Source organism: Typopeltis vanoorti, chromosome 10, assembly GCF_054136105.1.
Source record: "Typopeltis vanoorti isolate ZY-2024b chromosome 10, IOZ_Tvanoo_1.0, whole genome shotgun sequence".
Lineage (NCBI taxonomy): Eukaryota > Metazoa > Arthropoda > Arachnida > Uropygi > Thelyphonidae > Typopeltis > Typopeltis vanoorti.
In genome coordinates, this window is record NC_143558.1 from 125,352,095 (window position 1) to 125,378,790 (window position 26,696).

The 26,696-nt window shown below is 34.3% G+C and overlaps 1 protein-coding gene across 1 annotated transcript in view; it reads left to right on the forward strand.

Moving 5' to 3' along the window:
* The window catches only part of LOC150102771 (trypsin-1-like), a 109,735-nt gene extending 95,741 nt beyond the window's left edge, over window positions 1-13,994 (forward strand). The window contains exon 6 of the mRNA XM_090399391.1: window positions 12,443-13,994. Within this exon, the coding sequence (XP_090255517.1) occupies window positions 12,443-12,658 (216 nt within the window). The 3' untranslated portion in view covers window positions 12,659-13,994. The remainder of the gene's footprint in view (window positions 1-12,442) is intronic.
* The last annotated feature ends 12,702 nt before the right edge of the window (window positions 13,995-26,696 follow it).

The window sequence follows — 26,696 nt, forward strand, 5'->3', positions numbered from 1 at the left end:
AGGAAAAATAAGTGTAGACACTTGTAATACATTGACACTCAACTCTCTTGAATTTCTATCCAAGAGAGTTGAGTGACTAATGCAGATGATATATTGGAACATTTCATCCTAGAAAAGCATATTTCCTTCCTGAAGGGATTGGATGGGATTTTGCCATGTATATTAAGAGAATATGCTATGGAACTAACAGCTCCATTGATTGGATTGTTTAACAAAAGCGATGCTGGAAATGTGTCCTTGGGGCAGAGGTAGGATTAGAGTGACAATATTAGGGAGGTAGAATGGAAGCATAAACTATAGACCACTTCATATTTCTTTTGTAGCTGTTAAGGTTTTGGAGAAATTAGTGAAGTATGTATACAAAATTGGGAAAATGAGGGTAATGTTATCTGTGCAAGTCGGCATGGATTTGTTAAGGGCCACTTGTTTCAATAATTTGCTTGCCCTTTATAATAAAGCAAAGAGCAGTTGACAAGGTGCCACATAAGTTGATATTTACATTGCAAAATATAGAGTTAAATATCAGGTTAGTAATGATGATAATATTGTTATTTTTGACCACAAGAACCATAGGAGAGAATAAATGACTACTATTTGGGTGTTTTTTTGGTCAAATTTATTTTAAACTAAGTTATACCAACTAGTTTCGGCAACTGTGGCTGCTGGCTTCATCAGGGTAAAAGATGTATAAAAAAGTAAGAACACTTAGACGCTAAAAACTGTTTACACTAAAACCATAAAATGAACCGAATACAATTGCATTGTTATAAAAGCAGAAGAATGCGTACATCGCACACATAGCACGTGTATGATCTACTAGCTATGTAGGAACGTTCTGTAGTTGGCAGCAAAATTTAATTCTGGCATGTTGAAAGATCTAATGAGGGTCTTCCAGATCTCGGGCAGAATCAATCCTTGGTTTCTATTTAGGTTTTGTTCTGAACGGAGAACTGTTGTGGCTTCTGGATATCTGCCCTTACATTCCTATTTTCTTATGGAATAAAACTATTTATCAGCAATTAACAGGCCTTACAATGGGAAGTTCTCTTTCGCCACCTTGTGCGGATCTCTTTACGGAGAAATTTGAAAGTAAAATTTTATCTGAACTAGACCATAAACCCACAGTTTGGTGGAGATACAGTGATGATATTTTTATTGTTTGGAAAAATACGGAAATGATCTGTTCGATTTTTCTAAGCAAGATTAACTCTTTGCATGAAAAAATCAAATTCACTCTAAAACTTGAGAAAGATAACCAATTACCATTTCTGGACATTTTAATCAAGAAACGAATAGATGGTCATATCAGCCTTACAGTTTATTGCAAACCCACCAATACAGATAGATACTTGCACTTCACTTCTTCACACTATATTTCTCAGAAACTTAGCATTGTACACATGCTAAAAAATAGAGCCGCTCTCATTACGACAGATGATAAAGACTTACAAGATGAACTATCCCTGATATCAAATAACCTTGCAAAGAATGGTTATCCTAGAAAATTGATCCACAAGATGCTTTTTTGTGACCACCCCACAAACACAACCTGAAGATATACATTATAATTCTACCATCGTGATTCCGTTTGTGGGGACAATTTCCAATAAGATTTCCAGACTCCTCAAGCCACATGAAATAAGAGTGGCTTTTAAACCTGCACAGACAATTCGCCAGTTTTTATGATCTCCGAAAGACAGTCATCCATTTTTTAAATATGCTGGAGAACATCCCTTGTTCGTGTGGCTTGAACTATATTGGACAGACTTCAAAAAGTTTTGAAATCAGGAAGAAGGAACACATAGGAGACGTCAATAATAATAGAGAAGAAAAATCTGGGTTAGCCTTTCACTTTGCTAGGATTAACCATATTATAGAATGGGATAAAAGCTCAATGCCTTACTTAGAGGAAGACTTCTGCTCCCGAATTATAAAAGAAGCCACAACACTTCTCCATTCAGAACAAAACCTAAATAGAAACCATGGATTGATTCTGCATGAGATCTGGAAGACCCTCATTAGATCTTTCAACATGCCAGAATTAAATTTTGCTGCCAACTACAGAATGTTCCTACATAACTAGTAGATCATACACACGCTATGCGTGTGATGTATGCGTTCTTCTGTATTTTATAAAAATGCAATTGTATTCGGTTCATTTTATGGTTTTAGTGTAAACAGTTTTTAGCATTTAAGTGTTCTTACTTTTTTATACATCTTTTACCCTGATGAAGCCAGTAGCCATAGTTGGTATAACTTAGTTTAAAATATCAAAAAAAAAAAAAACCCAAATAGTAGTCATTCGTTCTCTCCTATCAGGTTAGTAAATTAGAAAGGAAATTATTTTGCTGTCTGATATTGAAGGAGTTATGTACAAGGTAGCAGTATCAAGGAAATGGAAGGTCACAAGCTTCCACTGGGCTCACTACTGGAACCTTTGCAGTTTAACATTTATATCGATGATATTGATGGAATCCACTGATTGGAAGGTTGCATGCTCTATTAGTGGTAGTTTAATATAATTTTTTTTTATTTTAAATATTGAATGACTAAAAACAGAGAAAAAAAAAGAAAACAAAGTTTAATAGCAAAACTAGTTTCAGCTTGTATCAGCCTTCTTCAGGTGCACATTAAAAAAGAAATAACCAGTAAAACATAGAGGAACTAACTGTAAACAACAAGGAAAGTTAGTGTATATATATTCAACGTAGAAACGTTGAAGTCTGCACATCCAAAACTGTTCTCTTGTTGGCTTCATTGTTGGGTGTATGCATGTGTATAGCATCTCGTGAACGCCAGTATTTGATCATTGCACAATGACAGTCTGAAAGGTTGTAACTCAGGTTGTTGTTGAGATGTAGTGGGTTGAGAATGATTTCTTTTGATTCTGTTATCTTTCTTTCTAATTCATCCTGGCAACAGAAAATTTTATCAGTCTTGTCCCATAGGACTATATGGCTAAGGTTTTTTTCTTCATTAGAGTCGGCTGAGAACAGAACATGACTAGACAAAGCACTGGCTTATGTTCTTCAATGTGTAACTCAATAGATTTCTGTTTGGCCAAAGTATGGTATATCACAGCTGCACCAAATCTGGTAAATGCAGGGATATTTAAGGTTGTGATGTCTACGTTTCGGACGGCTCACTAAGGAGCCAATTTTTGGAAGAGAAGTAAATAAAGTTCTTATGTTGCCTTTCCTAAGAACCTTGGCCAATTTGGGTGAGACAGAGCTTATGTATGATATAGAAATATTACCTCTCACCTTATTGGTCTCTTCATTATTGTCAGCGGGTGGATTTAATAAGAATTTGTTAATTTTTTTTTTTTTGTGAATAACCATTTAGTTGAAAAGTAGACCTGAGAAAATTGAGTTCTTTATTAAGTTCTATTTCATGATCAAGAAGAGAGTGAGCATGATTTCCTAATGTAGAAATGATTCTAAACTTTTGAGGAGGATAATGATGGGAGTGATCGGGGAGATATCTGTTGGTGTGGGTAACTTTTCTGCAAATCGAGATTTTTAATTTCTCTAAGGAACGGGTCAATTTGATGTCCAAAAGGACATCAAATTACTATATGTAGGAAGATTGATTTACTAGGTTGATATAAATTTTTTTAAAAAATATTGAATGACTAGAAACTGAGAAAAAAAAAAGTTTAATAGCACAACTAGTTTCAGTTTGTATCAGCCTTCTTCAGGTGCACATTAAAAAAGAAATAACCAGTAAAACATAAGCGGAAATAACTGTAAACAACACGGAAAGTTAGTGTGTGTGTGTGTGTATACATTCAACATAGAAACGTTGAAGTCTATGCATTCAAAACTGTTCTCTCATTGGCTTCATTGTTGGGCATATGCATGTGTATGGCATCTCGCGAACACCAGTATTTGATCGTAGCACAATGACAGTCTGAAAGATTGTAACTCAGGTTGTTGTTGAGATCCAGGGAGTTGAGAATGATTTCTTTTGATCTATTATCTTTATTTCTAAATAGTATGTAGATATGTTCATATTATTTACTTACTGAATTCTGAGAATTAGAAAAACAAATCAATTTAATTTAACACATGTTTCGTCGTAATGCTGACTTCTTCAGGCGTGAGAACATTAAAAGCAAACATAAAAAAACACCGTAAAGAAACATTATACCACTACAAAAACAGACTTCTTCTTTCGCTACGTGTTATTCCCGCTTCCTATGCAGGGTCTACGTGTTACTTAGATGCGACTTCTTGTTAGTACTACTCCCAACTGACCTGTCGTCTGGTCTGCCGCTGGGGGAGGGGGATATATTTTTGACTGTAGAGGCGTATGTTCACGGGACCGATTTGCCTGCTTGCGGGATGAAAAACAGCAGATAAACTGGCGGAAAAAACCCTACTGCCCGTGCCCAAGACCGGCTAACTTGGCTATGCCTGAGGAAGATTCTCAAATTCCTCACGTCTACGACAGGAATCGAACCTGGGACACTCCTTCCCCAGGCATATGGTTGCGAAGCGACTAGGCTAACCACGCGGACACTACAAAAACAGACTATGAACTGGAATTAAGTTTGAACTGAAGCTAGAGTCTGGGCTAAAGTTCTATTGTTAGGCATCTGTGAGTGTGTGACTTCACGAGTGCACCAGTATCTCATAGCAGAGCTATGCGAGTCTGCCAAACTATAACTAAGGTTACTATTTGTGAGGTTACTAGGATTTCTTTGGATTCAACTATGTGGTGTTCTACTTCATCCTGGCATATATGAATGTTTGATGTTGTATTCCAGTCTATTTTGTATTGGCAGCCTTCATTGTGTTCACTGAGAACAGGACATGGCTTGAAAAGGCGCTTGCTCTGGTTCTACTATAAGTGATGTCTCTGATGTTCTTCAAGATGCAGGAGAATGGACTGTCAGTTTGGCCATAATGGCTTTCCACGGTCACATATGATTTTATATACACCTGGTAACTGAAGATGGTTGTGAGCCTGTTTTGGTTGGCTTAAAATTGATCTGAGTTTAGGAAGAGCACATTTTTATATTAAATTTTTTCAAAATTCTTCTTAGTTTCTGGGAGAGCGAGCTGATGTACGGTAAAGAGATATAAACCTTGGGGTTGTCCTGTGTCTGTGTTGTTTTCAGGAAGGTGGTATAGTTGTTTATTGATAGTTTTTGAAGAGTAGCCATTATTTATGAAGGTTCTTTTGAGATGCTGTAGTTCATTTTTCAGCTCCTCCTCATCTGACAATACAGACATGGCAAGATGAGCCAGAGTGGAGATGATACATAACTTCTGTGCTGGATAGGGGTGTGAGGACGCATGCAGGTATCTATCCATGTGTGTTGATTTTCTGAAGATAGAGATTTTTAAGGAGTCAGACATCTTAGTTGTCTAAAAATGGCAGAGATCCATTTTCTTCAATTTTGATGGTAAACTTGATGTCTAGGTGGAAGTTGTTTAAGTGATTTAAAAAAAAGTGAAGATTATCTATACTGTATTCCCAAATAAGGAATATGTCATCCAAGTAATGGAGCCAGATTTTAGGTTTAAGTGTAGCAGTAGAGATGGCCTTTTCTTCGAAATCCTAAAAAAAAAAAAAAAAAAAAAAAAAGTTGGCTTATAGTAGAACCAGAGCAAGTGTCCTCTGAAGCCATGTCCTGTTCTCAGTGAACACAACATCAAACATTCGTATATGCCACGATGAAGTAGAATGCTGCATAGTTGAATCCAAAGAAATTATCCTAGACTCTTCTCACATAAACAGTAACCTTATAGTTTGGCAGATTCGCATAGCTCTGCTATCAGATACTGGTGCACTCGTGAAGTCACATGCTCGCAGATGCCCAACAATAGAACTTTAGCCCGGACTGTAGCTTCAATTCAAACTTAATTCCAGTTCATAGTCTGTTTTTGTAGTGGTATAATGTTTCTTTATGGTGTATATGTTTGCTTTAATGTTCATGCCTGAAGAAATATTCCAAAGAAACATTTAATGTTAAATTAAATTAATTTGTTTTCCTAATTCTTGGAATTCATCGGTAAATAATATGAACACACACACATTTTATTTATATATAATATAAGTCCTGATCAGACCACATCTAGATTATTGTACTCAAATGCAATCACTAGGATTTCAAGCAGATGAAGTAACCATCTAGGAAATGGTGCAAAGGCAGATAACAAATATATCAGGGATGTACAGTGAGGACAGAGATTGGTGAATATAATTAAACTGCTGAGAAGTAATTACTAGAATGACATTGGAGATATCTGGAAATTGCAAAAGGAAGTGATGAGTAGAGGGTTAAAAGTAACTTTTTTTTTTGTATGTAGGGTGGTTGAAATATAGAATATGTTGCCCACTAGTATGGTAACATGCAGAGTGTGAACAGGTTTAAGGAATGGTATGAAAGTTTTTGTGTTGTCTAAGGTCTTGTGTCACGATGTCTTGTGACCTCATGGATATTCTGAATAATAATAAATTCCACTTATTAGGAATTTCCCCAGATGATGTGGTCGTGTAACTGCACTAAATATTGCTGTGCTGCTTCTCCTCCACACTTTCAATAATGCCAGTATTTCATCTCTACCTGGTGCATTATCTGTTTCATTTCTTTTTTAGGATCTCATTTGTACCACAAATTAGCAAAAAAAAAATTTTTGAAATGGTCCACCCAAATTTCAGGATTTCGTTTAACTTCAGTGAAAATGCCTCTTATCTTTTTTGATAAGATTTTTTTAATGCAAATTTTTATTCCATTATATACTAATTTTGTATTATGATGGATAAGCTGCATTCTGCTATCCTTTTTTTAACATCACCTTAATATCAGTTAGACTAGATTTGGGGACAGGGGCTTAACCAAAGTTACATCATTCTTTATAATCATTCAAGAAACAATTGATGCTGTTGTGGTTCTAGGTCTCAGAGCCCTTAAGGATATTTTCCCCCTACATCTGTAGACAACTGTTCTACAGACCTCTTAACTGATTACATAGGCAATTAGTAAATGCATAGTACATTAATGCCTCATAAGCTAAATTAGTTAACTTGGCACTGAATTCCAAATAGCTCAAATTAGTTTTTAATTTACATGTTAATGAAGCATAATGCAGATAGGCGAAGTGTTTGAATTCCCACTCATAAATATTTAATTGGATTTAGAAAAGGACGATCATGTATAGACCCAGCCTTTTGCCTAAAATTAATAATAGAGAAAAGAGAATATAATTTAGAAACACATTGCATTTATTGACTTTGCAAAAGCATTTGACAAAGTTAAAAGAAACATATTATTTAACATATTAAAAGAAAGACAAATACCAAATAATATCCTAAAAGCTATCACAAGTATATATGAAAATAATCAAATACAAATAAGATTAAATCACAAGCTATCATATACAAGAGAGATAAACCAAGGGGTCCGACAGGGATGTCCCCTCTCAGCAACTCTTTTTAATATCTACTTAAATGAAATAATAATAAAATGGAGTAAAAATTTACATCAAGGAATTAAACTTTCACCTACAGTTAACTTAAACACTCTCCTCTTTGCAGACGATCAAATAATAATTACAAATTCTGAAGATAACTTACAGAAAGCTATTTTAAATCTAAATGAGATATCCAAAGATTATGGTATGATAATATCAACAGAAAAATCAAAAACTATGGCCTTTAAAGGACAAGATCCAGCAAGAACTAAAATAATAATAGATAACAAGATCTTAGAACAGGTGAATTCATTTAACTGCCTAGGATGTATGATCACATTTGAAAAAGATATAAACGTAAAAATTGCAAAATATGTAACAATAACAGGTGTAATTAACTCTATATTTAAACCAAACCTAGTTCAAAAACAAACCAGGCTAAAAGTATACAATACATTAGCCTTACCGGTCTTAATGTATGGAAGCGAAATCTGGACAATAAAACAAAAAGACAAAGATTAACAACAGCAGAAATGAAGTTTATGAGAAAAACTGCAAAGTATACCCTATTTGATCACAAAAGAAACAAAGATATTATGAAAGAATTAAACCAAGAACCAGTAATAGAAAAAATTAAAAAATATAAACATAAATGGATGGAACACATTCAAAGAATGAAAACAGAAAGATTACCAAAACAAGCCTTAAAGTACAAGCCATTAGGAAAAAAGAAAACCAGGATGTCCTCTTAAACGATGACTTCTAAGGCCGGAACAGACCATGCTAGGCCTAAATCCTTGATACGTATGATGATGATGAAATATTTAATAAATTTCTAAAGTTGCAGATGCCACCACACCAACTAATGGAGGTTTGAAGTGTCATTAAGAAAAGCCAACATGTGAAATTACCATCTACATGAAACAGAACAAATTACTAAAAATGTCAAGAAATTATATACTTCGTTTAATCCTATATCGAAGTGTAAGCAAACAAAGTTTGCACTTGAAGTATTTTCAGAACACAGGAAACTCATTTAAGCTAATGATTTCACATCACTTGCTTTTTCATCCCATAATGCAAATTGCATATCCTTACTGACATATAATGCTGTGCATTACGGGATGGGTCACTACTCAGACCATTTTGGTTGAAGTAATGTAGAAGTCATATTTTCATATACAAGTAGCCAAAAGGTGTTGCATCTTTATTAAAATACTTTGGATTAGAGATAGAAGCTTTTCCACTTGGTTATACTATAAATCAAAGATACCAAGAAATTATATACTTGGTTTAGTCCTTTATCCAAGCAAACAAAGTTTGTGCCTGAAGTATTTTCAGGACTGGAGAAACTTGTATATAGAAGCTAATGACTTCACATCACTTGCCTTTAGTGTCCCATAATGCAAAGCACATATCCTTATGGACATGTATAATGCTATGCATTATGGGAAGGATGTGAAGTCATTAGCTTCTATATATGAGTTTCCCCAGTCCTGAAAATACTTCAGGTGCAAACTTTGCTTGCTTATATTTAAAGGATTAAACCAAGTATATAATTTCTTGGTATCTTTAATTTATAATATAACCAAGTGGAAAAACTTCCAAGAACAAATATAGTTTGCTGAAAGTGTATGTTGCGCATGGTTTGAATAAGGAAGAATATGCATAACTTTATCAGCATTAAAGCAGTGGTCTTTTTTAAGTTTTCACTGGAACATACCCAGTAAAGTGTTCATACAAGAATTTACAATTCAGTCTTGATATGGTAAAGAAAATAAAAGTCAGTTACTCACTATATAATAAGCAGTTTGTCTTACAGTATCCAGCATGATCTACATGTTTCTTAATGCTAACATGGTGCATGTTTATGGATTTTGCAATGGAAAAAAAAGCTACTTGAATATCAGTGACAATTTTCCAAATAATCGTAGTCAGCAAAGTGTATTTGAGGTTTTCAGAATTTCTAGAAATTGTGAACACCTCAAATAGTAGTAGTATTTCAGCTGAGTGCACAGTTGAATAATGTAGCTGAAGGTAAAACATTATAACAATACAGCAGTCCCTTTTTACATGATCTTGAACAGGCATTAAATTACAAGTCAGCATACACATTCATTGGTGGAGACTTGAATGCTAAAATAGGACAGGAAAAGAAAACAAGTTTATAGGTCCAAATGGCCTGGGGGAAAGAAACAGAAGAGGAGAGAGATTAGCTGAATTTGATGCAGCTGAACTACTCTTTATCATGAACACTTTTTTCAATAAATGCCCAGGAAGAAGATGGACTTGGCAATCACTGAATGGAGACACAAAAAATAAAGTTGACTACATTTTAACAGACTGTAAAAGATTGGTACAATAGGTGTAACATACATTCTGACCACAGACTCCTCAGAGCCATTATAAGAATAGACCACAAAAAAAGCAACATATTAGGAAAACGACAACCCAAACAAATAGACTACTAGAAGTTCAGGGAGTACATAGAAGAGATTGAATGGAATATTAAGTAATAGTCCATTCAATCGTAAATGATGACTATACTGAATTTATTAATAAATTCAACGAGTGCAAGAAAAAATCAAATTCCTGTGAAACAAAAGAGAACTCTCGCGTCAAACTGTAGAACTACTGAAAAAGAGAAAAGAACTGAAGAATCATCTGAAGGAAATTTTCTAGAATACAAGATTATCTAAGTTACTAAGAGAAGCAGCGCAGCAAATAAAGACTTAAAACTTAAACTTTAAGACAAAAAAAAAAACAGACTTAATTTTTAAGTCTATTCCATTTGCTTTACAGGATCAAAATGGAGAAAAACATATTAGCAGAAAAAGCATAATAAATTGTGCGGAATTTTTATAATGATTTTTATGCTTCTAAGTGCCAAGGCTTGGAACTGATCATTCCAAAACTAAGCAATATATACCAGATTTACTTCCAGAAGAAATAGAACATGCCCTTAAGAAAATGAATAAAGGTAAAGCCTCAGGACTTGATCATGTTAAGGCTGAAGAAATCCAACAAGGTGAACCAACTGTATTCAAAGTCTTGGCCAGATTCATGTGGTTCTTCAAAGAAAGAAAGATTCCAGATAAATTCAAGATACCAAGTAATTTTATATAAACTTGGTTTTTTAATCCTATTTCCCCAAGTGAGCAAATTAAAAAAAAAAAAAAAAAAGTAGACAAAGTAAAGTTTGTGCCTGCACGTCCGAGGCAACTTGTGGTAAAGGTGGGTAAAGCTCTGATCACTTTCCTTAGTATTTTCCCCTTAATGTAAAGCACATCCCCTTGCAGAGATGTATGATGCCAAACATTAAAGGCAATGGGACCATTGCCTTTAATGTTTAGCATCATACATTTCTGCAAGTGTATAACATGCTGTTATACACTTAGGAAAAATATATTAAAACTCCACTATATTTCACCCAATGTCCATGTAACATTGGCTGAAATATACTAATTTTAATAACTTGTGAAGATAATTTCTTTTTTTCTAAACACACCTGAGTGTATAACAATATGCATTTTCGATAGTGCAGACATATAAAGGACTAATGTCATGTACGAGATAGGTTCTAAAAGTTTCCAGCCTGACATACAAAATTTGCACCAATTTTAAAATGCCATTTGTCCGAGGTAGCACCGTCTAGGGGGAGTTTAGTGTACCACTTTCAACTTTCTACCTGCTTCATTCAGTTGAAGGCACTTGTCTAACACATGGCTGTAATGTTAATAATTGAGTACCATGATGTGATAGTTTTTCACGAAAGGAGCTTTTTCCAAGTTCTAGCAAACAGCAATTGGATGCAGTTTATGGGGACGCTTCTCCATATTCCACTGTGAAATAATGGGCTAAATAGTTTCGCCTTAAAAGAGAGAGAGAGAGAGAGAGAGCATCCAAGATGATCCTCACGATGGTTGGCCTGTGGAAGTGATGACTGAGGAGAAACTGCTCAATGACAGACAACTGAAGCTCAAAGAAATCTCAGCAAGGTTGGCTTTCTATAACGACAGTTTTTTGCATCATTCACAAGAAGCTTCACATGACAAAGGTAAGTCCAAGGTGGGTGGCCCAGCTTCTCTCTTCAATTCAGAAGGAGCATCGTGTGACCTGTTTCTGCAAGTTTTTAGAGCTTTGCCAAGAGACAGAAGTGCTGGAATCCAATGTCACTGGGGATGAAACTGTGGTCTTTTATGATAGTCTTTCCAAAAGGGAATCCATGGAGTGCCGCAAAGCAGGGGAAGCACTGCTGAGAAAAGCCACGGTTGCTCAGTCGAAGATCATGGCAACAATCTTTTGAGATTTCTGGGGAATTCTTTTGATTGATTTCAAGGAAAGAAATACCTACTGTGAATGCAGAATATTATACTTCACTCCAGCACCAACTGCACGATGCCATAAAGGAGAAGAAGTGTTTGCCTTCATCACAATGCTCCAGTCCATACAGCTATTGTTGCAAAGGCTGCAGTGAAGGACTGGTTATCAGGAGATTGAACATTCACCTACAGCCCAGATCTAGCACCCATGACTACTACTTCTCTTCAAAACCAAAGAAAGACCTTTGAGAAAGAAAATTTGCAGATGACAATGAGGTAAAACATTTTAGGTAATTTTGAAGACAAAACTACAGACTATTTTTTTTCAAGGGCATAGAAATGTTAATTCAAAGATGTGTGAAGTAAAGGGAGATTGTTGAAAAGTGACAATTGTTTTCTTTATCACCTCTAAAAGTTAGGCCAGGAACTTATGGAACTCTCCTCATATGCAGACTGACTGTGTTGAAATTGAGTGATATTTTTGAGATCACAAACATGAATTGCAAATTTTTGAATAAACTCTTTACTAGATGGATATTTTTATTTATTGTTACTTTATACCAGATGAATGTTTACAAGGAAGTTTTTAAGACTTCTGCTATATTCTTCCAGATTATGACCATTCCTCTTGACTTGTCCTATGTATGCATCAAAACTTATATTCAATATTAACTTTATCTAATGTCTCTTTTGCAGGGAGATTCAGGAGGTCCACTAGTTATTCGGGAAAATGATCGTTATTTTATCATTGGTGTGGTGTCTGCAGGTATTGGGTGTGCACGAGAGCTATTGCCTGGGCTTTATAGCCGTATCTCATTTTTTTTGCCATGGATTACAAGTGTCATGGAAGGAAGGAGCCAAGAGATCTCAAAGCGTAGACGTAGATTGATCAATTATTATTGGAACAAATGAAATAAAAGGGAGGTGGGGAGAAAAAATAATTGACAAAATTCCAGTGATCACTGATTTTGGTTGATGTTTGTGTACTGCTTATTTCATTAGAATTATTTATTTTCTACAAGTGTTCATACTTTGTATACTATCATTGAAGCCTGACTTTTCATTTACTGTTTATATTAATTTAATACTTTTAAAAAACTTATTTCAGACTTTGAGCATATGTATAGTGCTTAACTGCACTGTCATTATCAGTCTTGTTTGATTTAATTGGTTTTATTGGACAGAACCTTTAAATGTGTGAGAATACTAATGTGTATATGTATACCTATATCAGTGTTTAGAAATGAGTAAGGTAATCAACATGAACTTGCCTTTGGCCACAATGACAGCATTTTCTGTGATTCCTAATGACAAACATGCTAAATAGTCAAAGTTTGAGCATACTAGTGTGCAAAAGGGATTCTTACTCTATCCAAGAAATCTCATTATATATAGAATTCCAGAAACGATATTGCAGAAGGACTGAAACGATCGTACCACTCTTGGAACTTGGTTTTTCCCTCAAACCAGGTGTTTCAAAACATAGCTTTAAGGAATGGAATGTGACAAGCCAAGCTCTGAACGAATAATTTTCAGTGTACATGAATCAGGACATTGTTCAAAACTTTCACATATGGTAGACAGAGCATTGCAAGATACTTCAACTCATGTTTCAAGTATCAGTCTCTAACCAGAAATTGTGTATTAAGAATTATTGCTCCATTTGTTCAAGTTTAAGAATTAAGATAAACATGTGATGCAACACCATAATTTGGCATTAAGTGTTATGTAGAAATTGAGATGAAATGATAAAGAGAACCTTTCAACTTTCTATGAGCTGGATGTACTTATGGATACACATCTGCTAACAAATGATCAAATTTTATGTTTTGTAGACACATATTACAGAATAGTATAATCACTGCATTCAGTTTTGAAAAACAAGAAAAAAAGAAACGTGGTTTCAGATGAGTGAATTTGATGCAGACATAAGGTATATATAGTCTGTTGAAAGTGACGTACCTTTCATCCTAGTGGAGAAAACAAACATTAGTTGACATACCAAAGCAAAGTTTCCTTGTTTTTCATCTGATTCCTTGAGTCTTCTGCCACAGCACTGTTACACTGTGAATGTTTCTTGTGCCTCTCAATTATTCTTTCTTTCTTTTCAATCATTACATACAGGTGCCTTTTGAAGTTTTTGATTAACTGATGATGACTGAAGCAAATCCCATTCAAAAGCACCAGCACAATGAAAATTTCAAATTCATGTAAATCTTGGAGTCAGGTGGTTCTACTAATTAGCAGTTGCCTTATTTGTAATACAGTAATACTTTATAAAAATATTGTACAGTCAGTTTCTTGGATGAATGATTGTTGTATTTCTTTATGATGCTATAATTGAATTTGATATTATTATATAAATAATAATGTTTTGAAAAAAAAAAAATTTTTTTCCACTATATTTAATTTAGTACAGAATTAGAAACTTAAATATGATAATAAAAACAGGTCCACAAAGACTTAAGAAATGTTTTTGTTTAGCACTGTTGCTTTGCCAAACATTTTACTACTTCAGTTTGTGTACTGAAATGTTTGTGTACTTGAAAATGTTCCCTCATTGATAGAAGAAATGTGATTTAAGAAATTGCCATCATCATAATATAATTTAGCACTCACATTAAACACGGCTGCTTTATCTGTCGGGAAAACTGATATATACAGATAAGAATTGCATTGAAAATTATGTAAAACTTCAACTATATTATTGAGGAAAAATATATTCTGTGAACTTGTATCCCTTATAATATCATAGTTTTTCTGTTTACCCGATACACCAAAATTGCATTAATTTAGGAAGATATTCATAATTTTAAATACAATACTTGCAAAGAGACATCGAAGGTGAAGAGTTCATGAAATATAGCCAGTTTAAGAAAATTTTATTTTTCATTTAATTTTTCTTGAAATAATTGTTTTTAAGGATGTAGATGAATCCTAAGACATATGGAGAGTGGTATGACCATTTTGTTATTTAAGGTTAATGAAAAATATGTACACTCATTGAAAAAAAAATGTGCAAGTAATTTTTTAAATTCATAATGTATGTTTTAATATACGAGGACAAGGATGCGTTTAGTTCATTTATTAAGTGTACTATGGCACTTGTTTTGTTTCAAAATACCTCTACTTTTTGGCATATAAAAAAAATCACACCTAATTTTTAAAATGGGAAAAAAATGAATACATGTAAAGTATTGATCATTTAATTGCTTTTACTGATCATGAATTAAACAGTGAGAAACATATTTTTTATTTACCATATTCCAAGTTTAAGAATAATCTTGACAGTTTTTGTAGGTAACAAATGTAATTATGAACATTAAAAATTAATATCATGTGCAGTTCTGTTTACTACTCACATGTTTGAAAAGCTGATATTTATTAGTTATCCTTAGTATTAAGTTTTTACATTAACTTTTTCTTCTCAAACCAAGATTCACACTAAAATGTGACTAAAAACAAATTTAAATGTATTTTTAACTATTTCAGTCACACATTGCATTTTTTTAATACAGATGGTCATTATATATGACCCCTTTAACTTACAAGGGAACCATCAATCTTATCATGCTGAAGTCTCGTAACACTTTTTTCTAAATAAAAGAGCACCTTGAGTGATATTGCAAAATTTTAGCTACCAATACCAACTCCAAATACCTGAGAAGGAAAAGAAGAAAAAATGCTGAAGTATGAATTTCTGTTGGTGATATATATATATATACCTTGAAGCTGTACTCATTGCTACCTATGCAAGCCCTATACATAGGGCTTATGTCATGATAGCTATCATCCCCCCCCCCCCCCGTTTACTTAAATTATCAACATAACATTTTTAAAATGTCAGGTGGACTTAAACATTTTATGTGTCACTTTGTTATTATCACTTTTGTCATACTGGCAACTAAAAATTTGTATGGCAATATTACTTGATGTTTGTAATTAAACAAACTTTGAGGCATGCTTTTTTTTTATGGGGAAACATTGAAGGTTATCATATGCATGCATTTAAAACTGAAATCAATATTATTACTATGGCTTGGAGTCATAATTGAAAACTAAATTGGATTAATGTTTTATTAAACCTGCCTAATTTTTGTAGTCTTTTTGCAATAAGAAAATGGAATATTATGGCTCGTGTAGCACTGTCTCAGCAATTTGCTGAGACTAAAATGCATGGGAAGCATAAAATGACTTCATACATTTCAGTATACTTTATAATACAAAGAGTGGATTAAGACTTCAGAGGAAAGTATAGGCTTGTTTTGTCATTTTCTGTTCCAGAGAATGGAACAATATGGGAATTTTGCTTATGAGTTGATAAGATGCTTTCCACCAAAAACTGTTAAGTCATGAAACTGGACTTACCATTACCAACCAAAACACAGCTTTTTTACATCATCAAATTCCTGCCACGTATGTTCAGGGGTGTACAAGATATGATAGTACTACATGAAAAATTTACATCGTTACTAACTTCCTATCTACAATTTTCCTCCAAATCAGTCTCTTACTTGTCAAGACTCCAATATTATCAGATCTTATATTTCTATCACCTAAGGCATTTTGTGCCATATCAATCCACCTATATCTTGGTCTTCCTTTGGGTCGTTTTCCTGCCAACTGGCATAGAACACTTGTTTTGCTAATCTTTCCTCACCCATTCTGTTCAAGTGACCATACTACCTGAGTTTAGCTCTGCTAATGCACTCCTGGATGCTGACAATGTCAAGTTCTTTCTTAATATCCTCGTTTTTAATATGATATTGCCATTGATCTTTCTCAGGAATCTCATATCTGTGGTCTCTAGTCTTTGGTAAAGTGCTTTACTTCTGACCCAGCTCTCAGATCTACAAGTTAAAAGGTTGAACATGTCTTATATATAGCTAATTTAGTGTTCTGACTAATTGTGAAATATTTAAAAATAACAGGTGTAATTAACTCTATATTTAAACCAAACCTAGTTCAAAAACAAACCAGACTAAAAGTATACAATACATTAGCCCTACCAGTCTTAATGTATGGAAGTGAAATCTGGACAATAAGACAAAGATTAAAAACAGCAGAAATGAAGTTTATGAGAAAAAACCTGCGAAGTATACCCTATTTGATCACAGAAGAAATTATGAAAGAATTAAACCAAGAACCAGTAATAGAAAAAATTAAAAAATATAAACATAAATGGATGGAACAGGATGAAGACAGAAAGATCACCAAAACAAGCCTTAAAGTACAAGCCATTAGGAAAAAGAAAACCAGGATGTCCTCTTAAACGATTCAACAATGACTTCTAAGGCCAGAACAGGCCATGCTAGGCCTAAATCCCTTATGCATGATAATGATGATGACGACTAATTTCTCTCTTATTCCATATGAATTTAACTGAATTCCTACCATACCAGCTTTGTTGATTCTGTTGTCTATTTCCATATTTAATTTCCCATCTTCACTAAAAATCGTGCCCAAGTAGCGGAAATGTTTTACTTGTTCCACAGGTTTGACATTTTCAACGATTCTGCCTGTTTTCATTGCTGTCCTTCATACCATATCTATTATAACAGTTATTCAATTTAGTCAGGGAATCTATTTAGAAGTATAACATTGGAGATGGTAATATCAGCTCTTTGCTTTATGCAGACAATCTTGATATCATGTTTAATTCCACTTTCCTTCATAATGTGATCCATATAGATAATAACAATGGGGATAATGTACATCCTAGTCTCGCACCATATTTAACATGAAACCATCTTCTTGTACTTCCTTCAATTCTAACTGCAGACTTACAACCAGTGGTGAGCTATGGAAATTTTAACAAAGGCCTCGCATCATCAAGAAAAAAAAAAAAAGGAAGAAAGGTAAAAATAGTGCATGTGATTATTTTATTTTCAAACTTTGGCATATTCTTTATAGAGGAGTTGAAACAATAATTCTAAATAATCTATACACTGCTGAATAGACTAATTTTTGTTAGGTTACCGTATGAGTTTGTCGCTTAATGCTTCAAAAATTTTTAAATAAAGCCCCTTGTTTACTTCAATAAAGTAAACAAGGGGTTCACAAATTTGAGAAATATTTAACAAAGTGCTTGGGCAAGCCCCTTATAGCTCACCACTGCTTACAACCCAAATAAAGACTTAAGTATTGCTTGATATAATGCCCCATTGACACCATATAACTGTAGGGTATTGAATAGCTTCTCTCTTGGCACCTTGTCATATGCCTTTTCCAGATCGACAAAACTTAAATACGGATCTCTATTATATTCCCATGATTTCTCAATTATTTGTCGTAAAGTGAAGATCTGATGCTGACAGCCTCTATCTGGCCTGAATCTAGCTTGTTCTTCAAGCTTTTCTTTCACAATTCTTAAGTATACTTGTATAAATCTTACCAGGAACACTCAGTAGGGAAACGTGTAATTCTCACATTGTTTTTATTTTTATTTCCCTTTTTTTTTATATATCGGTACTACAAGAGCTCTACTCCAATCATCGGGAATTCGTCTCTCTGTCCAGGCCTTCTGAACTATGCAGTGCAGCCACTGTAAGACTTTTATACCACCACACTTCAGCATTTCTGGTCGAATATCATCTATTCCTGCTGCCTTTCCACATTTCAAGCCTTTGATGCCTTTTTCTACTTAAAGTATGGATAAGTATTCCTGACTGTATGCCTGTCGAGTGTTTTTTTACCACTGTGCTATCACTGCTGGTTTCATTTAGCCATTTTTCGAAGTAATTACTCCATACTTCAAGGATATCTTTTTCTACCGTTTTCATGTCACCTTTATCATCGCTAACTCTTTTACAGCACTCTTTCCTCCTTAATTTAAATAATGTTTATATCGCCGAAATGAAGCCTATTGGCTCTTTATATTTAAGTAACTTAATGGTTGCACCTTTTTGACAACTCTTACAGCAGAGTATAGAAGTTCTTTTCGCTATACCCTTTGGTATCTATTTTTTTTGTCTAGCTACTCACTGATGAAGCCCCTCAAAAAAGGCTGAAACCGGTCTGGGTAGTGACCTCCCACCATAATGTAATAACAGCATAATTTCCTAGGAAATGTGTTTTTACATTATGGAAAACATCAAGAATAACGATCAGAACTTCACCACCTTTGCTGCGAGTTGCCCGAGATTGTACTACACCTACTTGCATTGGCTCACGCTAGTAATTGCCGATACTTTTATAGTTTACTATATTTGGCATGAAACTCTCATTCCAATCTTTGAGTTTCTTATTCGGTTTTAAAACAATGTGGGATTTAATATCCCCTTAATTTAAATAATGTTTATATCGCTGAAATGAAGCCTATTGGCTCTTAATATTTAAGTAACTCTTTCCTCCATTTCTAAGCTTCTTCAACAACCTCCAGAATATTTTGCCACTTATTGATATTTTCAATGTTCTTGCAGAAGTCCTTCCATGACTGTTTAGCTTTTTTACATTTGTCTCTATTCTCTAAGAGAATAAGTTGACTTATTTGCCAGGAACTTTTGATATGCTTTCTTCTTTTCCTTCGCCGCCTCTCTAACTTCCTGTGTCCATCATGGACTGATTTTTCGATCCTTGCAGACAACCTGACCACATGCCTCTCTCTCTGGCTGAATCAATCGGGGTTTTCTTCAAGGCTTGCCACTGATTCTCCAAGGTTTGGTTCTGTTCTCGAACTCTTTCATTTTTACTTCAATAATCCTTGTGTATTTTAGTCTACAGTTCACATCTGAGAGCTTCTCGACTTTTATTTGCTTTAAAACTTATCCTTTTGAATATGAAATTCAAATTTTTTTACATAAACGAAATTTTACATTTTTTAGGATGGTGTTGTGTATACTATATACTCGTAGAAAGGCTTAAACGTTGGTTATATATACATGCTTACTAAATAACTTAAGGAATTCACAACATATAGCAGAATTTAAATTAAACTTTAATATATATTTCCAATATTTCGGCAACATCACGTTGTCATCTTCAAAGGAACTTACAATAAAGACACATGCATGCATCCTCATTTACTGTGTTTAGTTCCTGCGTGCATGTCTTTATTGCAAGTTCCTTTGAAGATGGAACATGACATTGCCGAAATATTGGAAATATATATATTAAAGTTTAATTTATATTCTACTGTATGTTGTGAATTCCTTAAGTTATTTTTAGTAAGCACTTAAGTTATTTTCCTTGAGTTGTTTAGTGATTTACTATGCCTCGCACCTGTCTGTATCATGATTGCATATAGTGTAATAAACAAATGCACCTGAATTGTCATTTTTATGTAAAGCTACGGCAGTTAAAGGAGGTATATATTTGAACACGAAAATTCTTTGCAAGGCTTGCTGATTATCATAATGATGAACAGAATCTTTGGATTCATTATAACAAACATTAAGATTTATGTTAAGCTAATAATGGCTAAAATCTTTTTTTAAAATAAAACATACACTGCAATTGTCTGTATTGGGTTGATTTGAAGAGCTGATTGATCATCAATGACTTAAAGTAAAGTTATACCTCTGACAAAATTAGAAGTGGCCCCACCATGAGTACAATCACAAGTTACAAGCAAAATAAATAATTTTTGTCACACAAGAAGAATAACCAATTCATAATATATAACTAGAAAGCTGAATTTAGATAAATAGCAAGCATTTTGCCTAAAAATAAAAAATCAAATGTTCTGTAGTTAAAAAAAAAAAAAAAAAAAAAAACTATATTCTAAACCCTAGTATTTACCAATTCTCTCTCTTACCATAAAGCATGGCATTGCTCATTGTGTGGTGAAAACTACCTCACACTGCTAGTGATATAAAATATCACTAGCAGTGTAAGGTAGCAATGTAGGGTAGTTTCCTATCTCTCTAAAATTACATGCTTCAGCATGGACATAATGTTGCATAATTTAAGAACAGTTATAGATTTCTGCATAAGAAATATTTATTCAATATTTGCTCATAGCCTAATTTTATTATAAAGGATCAAAAAAAATTAACATTTTTTTTTTCCCACAGTCACAGGAAACGATCTTTTCTGTTCCATTTCTGTCAAATGTTAGGCTTGAGAGCCTAAGGTCCAATCAGGTCAGATAACTGGATGAAATTTTATATTTAACAGCAAATGTACAAACCACTGCTACCTAAATACTTTACTTGAAAAGAAGTTAATGGACACAACAATGAGGAACAAACAGACATACTGCCCACTTTGAGAAGATGGAGGCCCTTCTTTTGTTGCTATGACTACAGTAGTCTTGCAGGATGTACTTTCTACAAGCAGATGATAGCAAACAATAAGAATTTTGGACTATTCTTCCTGTAAGCATGTAATGAGGTCTAGGGCTGTTGTCTAGGATGTCCCTTGACCTCACCTGATGCTCCAGTTCATCCCACAGATGTTCAATAGGGTTGAAGGCAATGTTCTGTGGAGGCCATTCAAGTGTGGTGACGTTCATTTCTACAAACCACGCAGTTGCAGCCTTATGAGATGGTCTCTTTCTTGCTGAAAGAGACTAGAAACATTTCAAAGTAGGAAGCACTGCATTATCCGAAATGTTTAGATACTTCTCAGAGTTTAATGTTCGTGGCACCACAAACAATAGGTCCAGAACAATGAGCCCATACTATCACACTGCCACCTCTGAATTTCATAGTTGGGATCATGCACTCTAGTAAGAGATGTTCACTGGGCATCTGCCAAACCCATCCATCTACTTAGTAAAGGATATAGCATGATTCATCACTCCACAACACAACTTTCAGAGCATCCATGTTCTACTGTACATGCTCTTATCACTGCATATTGGTTTGGGTAATGTGGGGCTTGCAAACAATGGAAACTCCATGTCATGAGGCACAGTTCTGAAATGTTTTTGTGCAGATTTATGTTCCAGTCATAAATGCCTAGAACTTTGCATTCAGTGGGTTGGGCAATAAATGGCAGTTTTACGTATTATCCTTCATAGCACTCTGTGGTTATGTTTTGTGAGTGTAATGGATCATCCACGGTGGCTAGCATTTGCAGTCGACTCCCTGCACTTCCATCTCAGTATGATATCACTGATTATTGACCTTGGATGGCCCAATTTGTCAACAATTTGCAGAACAGATAAGCCTGCAACGTGGCATCCTATCAATGCCTCTTTCAAACTCCATCAGTTCCCTTCTCCCAGCCATTTCACCCAGACACAGTTGTACGGACTTAAGAGCATTATATTTCTCCAATTTATACCAGCTACAACCACGTGACTCATTACATGGCAGGATGCACCTTGCCTCAGGAGGGGGGGGGGTGTTCTTTCCAAGCAGCGCATGTTAAGGTTGGCAGAATGTGCTAGGAGATTGTGTTGTTACAGGGCGATTTGAATAGGTTGGTACTTTGAGCTCAAGAAGGGGAATATCATTTCAACATTGATAAGTGTAAAGTTATGAAGTTTGGCAAAGAAGATGGAATCAGGTTTACCATATTAGAGACACTTTGCTTCAGGTGGTGGAGGAGGCAAGGGACCTTGTTGGATAGGGAACTGAAGTTCAGGGGACACATCACAAATGTTATAAGGGTTACCTAGAAAATTGCTGCTGTGTGAAAGAATTGTGACGCTTCTACTGGATTGGATTTCTGTACGCAGATCTGATTGGTACCAGTGGAGATTGAACTGCCCACTCAGTCTCCAAAAAAGTTAGATAGGGCTAAATGGCCTCGCCTACTCCCATATACAGGAATAAAAAAGGGGTTAGCTGATTTTTTTTTTTTTTTTTATATAATCTCCCTTAAGACTAATACATTTATTCCAGGGATACTCCAAGTGCCATTATCCCATCCCTGTAGCGGTTTTCAGTAAGATCTACAAAATATACCCCTATTCTGGAGAATAGGATGGATGTTCCAACAATTTATAGTACAGATCCCTTAATTTACCCATTGCCAAAATATCTTTGTGGGCAGGTGCATTGTTCTGATGAAAGATGATTTTTTTTTTCTTCTGCAAACCGGGTCTTCTCAAGAATTTTTTCATGTAGTCTGGTTAAAAGATCAGAACAATATTTCCCAATTATTGTTTTACCCTTTTCAAGATAATAAACAAAATGCCATGACCTTTCCTACTGATGGAACAGACTTTGTCTTCTTTGGCACTGAACAACCGGCTTCTGTCCACTGTTTGGATTCTGGTGTGTAATGGTGAATCCAAGTCTCATCCATAGTAATAAATCAACACACAACTATCAACAATCTTGTTAAAATGCTCCAAGCACATTTTTGATCTGTGAGCAAGCGTGGCACCCATCTTGCACAAAGCTTTTTCATTTGCAATTCATGCAAAATATATTCTACATGTTCTTTTGAAATGCCTATAGTCTCAGCAATTTAACAGACTGACTCGCCGCTCATCTAATACCAGATCTCATGCACTTGATCAACGATTTCTGGTGATGTTCCATTTTTTGGACATCCTTCATGTGGATCATCTTCAAGGCTGTTATAGCCATGTTTAAACTCAGTCCCCCATTTTTTAATTGTTGAAAACGAAGAAGAGTGCCCATAAACTTTTATGAACTTCAAATGAATTTCTTTTGGCATTAAACCTTCTTTTAAAAATAATTTTACAACTGGTATACTCAATTCTATCCATTTCAAGGGATATAGACAACACTTTTGCTTCAGATAGCTGTATAAAACAAACTACTGGATAAAATGACTTGCAATTTCACCTGGATGCTTATGACAGATGTACCAACTTAGAAAAAATAAATCTTGCCGATAGTTTTGCCATGTATGGGCGAGGCTGAGAACTTTTCTGACCATCTTTGTATGAGAACAGACTGAGGGAATGTGGTCTTCAGAGCTTGGCAAATGCGAGGAGTGATATGACTGAGATATAAGATGGTGAGAGAAGCCTATCAAATAGATACAGGGGAAATTATTGCATTGGATAATAGATGCAAAAACAAAAGATCATTCCTGGAAATGGTACAAAGGTCAATATAAGTGAAAAAGTGTTTGTTTAGAGGATTTAGAGGATAGTTAATGCATTGCCAGAACATTGAATATCTTCAAGGCAAAGTGAGTATTTAATTACATTAGATATTAAATTTAGTGACAACACATGCTTTAGGCGAATATGTCTGTTATGTTTTTTCCTTCGCAAAGATTATTTTAAACTTTTGTTTGCATAACTAAATGCTTTTCATCAGTTACACATATGCTTAAGCTAAAAGTATTAATAAACCATTACATGCATCCACAAGTGTGGGAGGGAGAGAAATGCAATGATTCATGCTGCACTAGTCTGAGGTTCAGTTGTACATGAAATTTCAGAGACCTTGGTTTCCTCTTCATAATACAAATCTGTATGAGGGGGAATACTTGTTTGGCATGATTGGGACCATCTTAATTTTAACAGTATTAATGCTTCAGGAGTGTGTTTTCATTCAGCATGTTCACTGTCAAAAGGAGTGACAAACATCTGGAACTGAGAATGAATATTAGATTTACAGAATTTTGGTGAAAGGGCATTTCAAAATTATTGAAATGCTCAAGTTTTTTCCTTACCTGTATTAATTACAGTTAATCAAAATGATTAACTGTAATTAATACTGTCAATTTCAAAATTTTGTTTTGAATTTTCAAGTCGGAAGAAAATTGAAATTAACATTTTGACTCTCCTGATATGATAAACTAAGGATATAAGATAAGACATTAATACAAAAATAATTACCTCTTTATGCCATAGCTATGTGCAAATAGTTACAAATTACAAGGCATCAAATTATAATTCAAGTGACCAGGAATAAAATTACTTATAACTAATCACTTTCTCAAGTATCTATAATTGTATGTTTATCATTTAATACTTTAAATATAGATCTTGAGGGAAAACTGTCCTATTTTCCCTCAGTGTTGTAAAGAAATGTGAATATATATTCAAGGGAAAAAATGATTTTCTTAGTAAAATCAATGCTGAACATCCAAATGGATGTTTCACCAAAATGAAGGTGACAGAGAATGTAGTGAAAAACTCCAGTCATCATGACCAGAAATGTTCAAATACAAAGTTAAGGCCAATATGATTCTCCAGTAAAGAATTTCAGAATAGGAATTTGTTTTAGCTGGTCAATCAAAAAATATTAAGATCAGCAATGAGGCAAGATCATATTCAGCATTTAAGTGGATTCAACAAACATTAAAGAATTTTTGGCAAGAGATAACCTGAAATAGCTAATGTATTTACTGCAGCAGATTCCAGGTAGTTCCCAAAGTTAAAAACTACCTCAACACCCTTTGTCAATAAATAAAATGAGAGCATTTTTGAAACGGTGATTTCCTCCCCTCCCCACCCCTCTCATGTCAAAAAGGACTTGAAGTGTTTACTATTTCAGATACTTTCTTTTACAGAAAGACATTTCATTCCCTAGATATTTATTCTTTTTCAGATCCATGTCTTTTATCTCTCTATGAAAATTATGCAAGCAACTTTACTTCAGTAAACAGTAAAACTACATTTCTTATCTCAGATTTTGTAATACACACATTTGCTGGCAGTCTTCCAGAATAGCATTTAATAGTCTGCGGCCAGACTGCACTAAATGAAATTCTTGTGCATGTTCAATGTTGTTGGAACAAATTCCATTATGTTTCTTAACTCAATTTTCATTAAGAAGTTGCATAAGTAGCAACATTTACCAAAACAAATGCTGATTTATTAACAGGTGAAACAGTCATCCAATACATTTAAATATAAGATACAATTTTTTTCATCATCGAATTCTTGATATGTATCCTCAAGGAGGGGGGGGGGGTGTACAGGATACCATGACAGTACTAAATGATTGTTAATAGGAAATTAGCTATGTAAAAAGTTCTTCTCCTTAAGTAAATATCAAGATACATGTTTTTAACCCCTTTGGCAGAATCATATCAACTATTAATGTTTCATTGAAACTTGTGGTAGACCCCTATTATACCAAAATTTTGATCATCCAATGCAATGTACCTTTGCTGTCTTGTCTTATAAGAGTAGGTCATTTTAATTTCTCCTAGTATATGTGGGTTACTTTTTCTACTTTCCAATATTCTTCTAGTTCCAAGTAGCTAGTTTATTATTTGTCATCTTCAGGAAGTCCAAAGACTCATCGAGGTAGGGAATCTCTCTACAACTGTTCCACCACTCACAATCCACCAACTGACCATCCACCACCAGTATTTCCACAGACAATCACAAACATATGTAAATATTTTTCTTAAGACATGTGACATTAGTAAAAATGAGGATTATTTTGTACCTTTTTAAATTTTTCATTATATTATATTTATGCTGGCCTGGGTAGCAATGGTTAGCATAATCCATTCTCCAGCCAAAAGACACTGGGTTTGAATCCTGCCTATGGCATGGATGTTTGTGATTGCACCTGCAACCCTACCACTTCTTTTAGCAGAAGGCTTCACTCCCAAAAACCCTGTTTATGTGAAAAATATTTATTTCTTACATTATAAGATGAACAGTTGTTTATTGACTGCTCTAGCCTTCTTTGCCATTTGTTTTTCAGGACTTTTTTTGTTGTTGTTGCGAAGAGTGGCATCATCCTGGAAGACTATTGCTTCTGGAATAAAGTAGTACTACCATAATGTATACTTAGAAAAAAGTTACAGGCATGTTTCAGAGGTTAATTGGTCTCATTAGTATGTATAACACATTACTATAAATTATATATTTAGTTTAATCCTTTATCTAAGTGTGTGCAAACTTTGTTTGCTTACACTTGGATAAAGGATTAAACTAAATAAATATATAATTTATAGTCTAACCAAGTGAAAAAAAAAAACTTCCAACATCTTCCTCTAATCCAGAATAATTTAATAAGGTGTGACACCTTTTGGCAACTAACATATGGAAATATGAGTTCTGCATTGCTTCAACCTTGGTATCACCTCTCGGTCTGGCTCCCACTGAAGA